The sequence below is a fragment of the Pelobates fuscus genome, unplaced genomic scaffold, assembly GCF_036172605.1.
Source record: "Pelobates fuscus isolate aPelFus1 unplaced genomic scaffold, aPelFus1.pri scaffold_36, whole genome shotgun sequence".
NCBI lineage: Eukaryota > Metazoa > Chordata > Amphibia > Anura > Pelobatidae > Pelobates > Pelobates fuscus.
This window is the reverse complement of record NW_026961893.1, coordinates 242,445-248,035: the sequence shown is the minus strand read 5'-3', so window position 1 is coordinate 248,035 and position 5,591 is coordinate 242,445. Positions and strand designations below refer to the sequence as shown.

The 5,591-nt window shown below is 42.9% G+C and overlaps 1 protein-coding gene across 1 annotated transcript; it reads left to right on the top strand.

Moving 5' to 3' along the window:
• Positions 1-1,348: 1,348 nt before the first annotated feature.
• On the top strand, positions 1,349-4,850 carry LOC134584862 (serine/threonine-protein phosphatase PGAM5, mitochondrial-like). The gene is made up of 5 exons (XM_063440677.1): positions 1,349-1,377; positions 2,242-2,366; positions 2,553-2,641; positions 2,734-2,864; positions 4,280-4,850. The coding sequence occupies exons 3-5, from the start codon at positions 2,561-2,563 to the stop codon at positions 4,428-4,430; spliced, it is 363 nt and encodes a 120-aa protein (XP_063296747.1). The 5' UTR covers positions 1,349-1,377; positions 2,242-2,366; positions 2,553-2,560; the 3' UTR covers positions 4,431-4,850.
• Positions 4,851-5,591: the final 741 nt, after the last annotated feature.

The window sequence follows — 5,591 nt, the reverse complement described above, 5'->3', positions numbered from 1 at the left end:
GATACATTCCACGGTCAAGTTACCCTGCTTGCGCAGTACACAGAGCACATTCCTATTGATTTGAATCTCCTGCCCCCTATTAGCTATAACAATCTGCACCATGTGTCCCCTACAATTACATAATTGCAGTAACATCACAGTGCCTACAACTGGGTGGGAAGTTTGAACTAGTCGCTACCTATAAATTCCAGGCTCAGTGGTGGCTTTAGCATTATTCTGGGATTGATTTCTTGGTAACATGTTTCTCCGTAGAGCTGTGATTGCGTTTGGTGGCTCTGCTTTTGCAATTTTTGCCTCTGTGGCTGTGGGAAAGAGTGGTGATGATTCTGGTTTTCTATGTCCACCTATAATCCCTGGGCGCTGGGATTGGAACTGGGATTGGTAAGTATAGTGCTGTAGACACCTGCTTTGAATAACACAGCAGGAATTAATAGAATTTTTATATATTTTACTCAGCTGGGGAGTTCCTCTGGTTTCCAGGAGCTGATCATATCATAGATGTGACGCTCAGGGTGGGGAGCGAAGAGACTTTATCGTAGGACGGTTTGCCTGGTTTATGACTGATCCAAATTGTGATCCATTTCACATTAAAGCAGCGGTTCCCAACAGTCAAGTACCCCCTTAACAGTTCAGGATTTAGGGATTACCCAGTTGTGTCTGAGGAGTTTTTTAGAAAACCCTTTACACACAATAGGGTAATCCTGGACTGGTAGGGGGGTACTTGAGGACTGGGTTGGGAACCCCTGCATTAAAGGAACACTCAAGCATTGTAACCACAAGCATGTGCTGTAGTGATTATGGTGCCCTCAATTTGTAAGCAGTCAAACAAGACTGGTTTGACTTGTTTCATGTGGTCTGCTGTGTGCTGTTTACTGCCTTCACTACTTCTGATGGAAAGCTGGAAGCTTCTGTTGGCTGTCCTGAGCTCAACCCTGCATGGCAGGCTTTCAGCTCTTTGCTGGAAACGGGGACCAGCATCAGGTGGACCCCAGGTAATTCAAACTGTTCTAAAATGTCTGACTACTGTGAGAGGAAATGTGGTGTGGTAGTTGATGGCCTATATATTCGGCCTGATTTACTGAACAGCTGCCTGAGGTTTGAGAGTTAAATGTCCCAGGGAGAGATGTTAGGTTTGCAAGATGCATTACTGGTACTCTGCAAACCACGGTATGGGTCCCTGGGATGGAGAACAGGGTGGGCCAGTGCTCCAATAGCACCAGCTGCTAAGTAACAGTCAGACCAGAACTTTTATTTTGCTTAATAGTTTCACTTGTGCACCTCACCTGTATCTGATCAATTAGCTAGCAGGCTTTTAAAAAGAAGGGATCAGCATGCTGCAGGGTGAGGAGGAAAAGCCAGAGGAATGGTGTCTTGCAGGTATACATTTTGTAAATTGGCAAGTGGGAAAGCCTCCCAATTCCAGATAGGGATTTGCTGTGTATAGTAAGTGCTCAAGCAAGAGCAAGGAATTGTGTTTTGTTTATTTTTCACTTTTTGAAACACTTGTGCAGGTTATTTAACCTAAGATGACTTTTTTATTTTTTTCCTTTTTAGTAACCTACTCAGAAGTCGAGTTTTTAAAACCAACATTGCAATGTGATTGCTCAGCATCCTATATTGGGGTTTGTAACATCCTAGCTGCTACATTGAAATAATGGGACAATTTCTGTTAAGTGCAAAATTTGAATAGAAATGGCATAGCCAAGCTGGAAACAAAGTTTCAGTTCTGTCTTGTTTTTGGCACATTGTATTGGTGACTGTACCCTGTTTGCACCACGTTTCAGAATGATCTACACCTATCGTCTAAAGCTGGTCATTACTAGTTCTTAGTACCATCTCTTTAAATCTCCACTTAATTAGGTTCTTCAAATGTAGCTTTCTGATGCATTATTGAAGGGAATAGTGAAGCATACAACTCAGATGGGGAGGAATTAAAGGCCTTTAGAAGAAAAAATGCAGTAACACAAATCTAGTTGTTTTGTTTTTTTTTTCTATGGATAAAACTGGGATTTGGGGTCTTCCTTTACCTCTTATTGAACATGGAGTGACTTTATCTTTCATAAAGCCGTGAACCAATGTCTCTAATACACTTGAAACATCTGGAAGGATGTACAGAGAAGGAGCGTGAGTGTAAGCTGCAGGAATGGAGGGGGTGGGGCATTGTAGGCACCAGAACAGCTGTAGTGGTTATGGTACTTGCTAGTTCCTTTAACAAGCTACATGCTGTCTTTCTTTCTACAGGGCGTGAACAGGACAGCGTCTGGCACTTCTTGCAGTAAGTGAAGGGAATAACTTTAGCTGCATTATTTATTCGTCATTGACCAGATCCACAGAAACTGCTGATATCATCAGTAAGAATTCACCAGGTGAGCCATATGTACAGGGGAAGGAAAGGTTTTACTGGACCCTCTATTGCACATGTGGGATTAGACTGCTGCATGTAGACCTCTGAAATCCCAATTCTTGCTGCCTATGCATATTTTGAATAGTTGCAGAATAACCATTATTGAGCTGTTTTGGTGGTGGTTTGGCTTTCTTTAATCTTCTTATAGATATTAAAATGTGCAGCTCCAGTCTGCTTCACGAAGGACCTCCAATCCGACCAGTTCCTGCGGAATCCAAGTGGATACCAGATCTTTATGTAAGCTATATCTAGTGGTGACTCTATTTTTAAAGCGTTTCTGGTGTGCATTCTGTTTCTGCTTTTAACCCTGGTCGTTGTCTCCATCTTAGTATTTTAAAGATGGCCCACGCATTGAGGCTGCATTCAGGAAGTACATCCTCCGTGCAGATCCAGAACAAACAAAAGACAGTTATGAAATAATAGTCTGCCATGATAATGTGATCCGCTACTTTGTATGCAGGTAAACTGCTTCCACTTATCATTCTAAATAATCTGTGGTCACCACAGGTATCTTCCAGGGCCCTCTATTCCTAACCTGCATTTTTTGTTTTTGTTCTTTAAACACCCTTATTTAACAAAGTAAATGGAGTACACTAAACCCAGAACAACTATACAAAATTGAAATGAGAATCCAGTATTGTAAAATTGTGTGCCATTTTTACTATAATGAACTGTGCTGCTTATTTAACAGGTTTTCATCCAAATGTTATCAAATCTTGTGGTAATTGGATGGCATGTACTAAACTGACAGCCTTTACAGCAGGCTTCTGTAAACGCCAGCTCTCCAGATGTTGCTGAACTACAACTCCCATGATTCTCAGACCATTTAATTCATAGAATCATAAGAGTTGTAGTCAGGGCCGGCTGGGGATACAAAGCTGCCCTGGGAAAAAAAATGTATGCCAGCTCCATAAATCATTGCGCCATGTAAGGTTATGTCGAGAGATTCTTTTCTAATATAAAATATTGGTCCTTTCAGAGTAACTGTTTAATTATACAGTAAGCATACTCACATGCAGACAGACATGCTCATTGATATAAATGATCTCATTGACATAAAAACACAAGCTCTCATGCAAGCAAGCTCACTCACTAGCAAGCGCGTGCACACACGGCTTATTGTAGTGGTACTGTTGTCTATAGCCTGTCCCTGCAGGCTTTTTAATGTATAAACTGACCTTTCAGAGAAAAGGCAGTGTTTGCATTGCTTCAAAGTGACAATCACTCAGACGGTCACTAGAGGTGCTTCCTGTGTTTCTACATTAAGGGCCTCCACGCTCTGGAGGCACTGAACATTCCCCATAGAGATACAGTGATTCAATGCATCTCTATGAGGAGATGATGATTGGTGTAGCTTTTTGCAGCTAATCCTATGGCAAAGAATTGGATTGGCTGAGGTCATCAAGCTTTATGATCTCAGCCATAGAGGCAGGGCCAGTGGAGGGGAGACCAGCATGGCGTGGGGAAAAGTGAATAAAAAAAACACTAATGACAGACACACATTACTACTACCTGTGGGCGACCGGGGGTTGTGCAGGGCAGACAGCCGTCTGTGCTGGTGGCCGCAGGGGGAGCTGTGATGGCGGCCACTGGGGAGCTGTGCTTTCTCTGCTCCCCCCCGCCCTCGCGCGCTACTTAATGATTCCGCGGCTGGAATATGACGTCATATTCCGGCCGCAGTCTCATTAAGCTGGGGAGCAGAAACCGCACACCTTGTAGTTTGCCTGGCCCTGGTTGTAGTTGAGCAACATCTGGGGGGGCCAGAGTTTGGGGAATCCTGCTTTACAGCATTAAAAATAACCTCTCAAGACCTATATTGTACAAACTTGTCTTATGCCTTCCATGTACTGACAAAATGTATATCTTCATCTACAGGGCACTACAACTCCCACCGGAAGCTTGGCTCAGACTGCCTCTCTATCATGGTAGTATTACAAAGCTGGTGATAAAACCTGATGATGATGTGTCACTGAAGATGCTTGGTGATGCTGGCTTTATGCCTCCGGGGAAACTCACGGGAGCTTAGCTCTGAGCTGGACGTCCTCCTAGAGACACACGAGTTACCATGACTCCCTTACCTTTCTGTTTAATAGACACTCTCCAGTTGAAGCAGTCTTTCAATGCATATATTGCACACAGCATGGGTGGACCAAATGATAGTATAATTTTTTTCTCAGCCCTGCACTAAGATGAAGGTTCTAGTTTCTGAATATGCAGCACCATGTTCTGAGTTACAATGCCTTGTGTTCACCAAATGGCTTTACAACTCAAGCTTGGCACCTCCTATTGCTCACCTGTACGACATTGCAGACCCTGTAGCTATAGCTTGCCTGCCTAGTCCAAATTGCTTCTTGCAAAACAAAGTACAGTTGAAAGAAGTTACCTGGCTTGGTTAGTGTAAATACTGTATCTTAAATATAAGGGGCAGTTATAATAAAACAATGTAACAACCCATTTGTATGCATGTTGACAGGACTGCTTAATTAAAAGCAAATAAAGTGACGTCCTACTTATTTTCATTATTGTATTGGTGGCTTCTGGCTTCACACTTCTCATAGGTACTAGATGTTCTGAGCGCTCCATATGTTCAGAACTTGAACAAAAAGTTCATCCTTCATTGTATGTGGGTCGTGTGGACTTGCCACTCAAAGGGAGTATCTGATCTTGTTTGTGTTTGGCAGATACCTTGTGTGACCACTGCGGCTACTCTTCCCACCAGAACTGTATTAACCTTAAGACTTCCACCTAGGGTTTGGACATGGGCTGGTGTTTGGCCCTGGAACTCTTTTTCTCCCTGACTTCTTGAACCAGGAGTAAATCACCTGGCTGAGCCCCCTCACTTCATTGAGGGAGCATTTGTGGTCTGCACCTCCTTCAGCTACTTAAGAGCTCCCTAGTGCTCTTGGTGATTGATGGAGCACTGGGAGCTGTTAAAGTGATCTGCATCTGATATTGGTGCCGAACTCAATACTAAACCACCAGGGATCCAGCTTGCCTTCCACTAGACAATGTGAGGATATTTATATGGTGATGATCTTAACATTATAAACATTATCGAATTGATATATATTGGCACTGTTCCCCTTAATTTAATGCTAAGAGCTACTCACTATTTTAACGCTTATAGACCCTGGAGTACACGTTATTAGAGGATTTGTATTTCACACATTACAAACCAACTATAAAA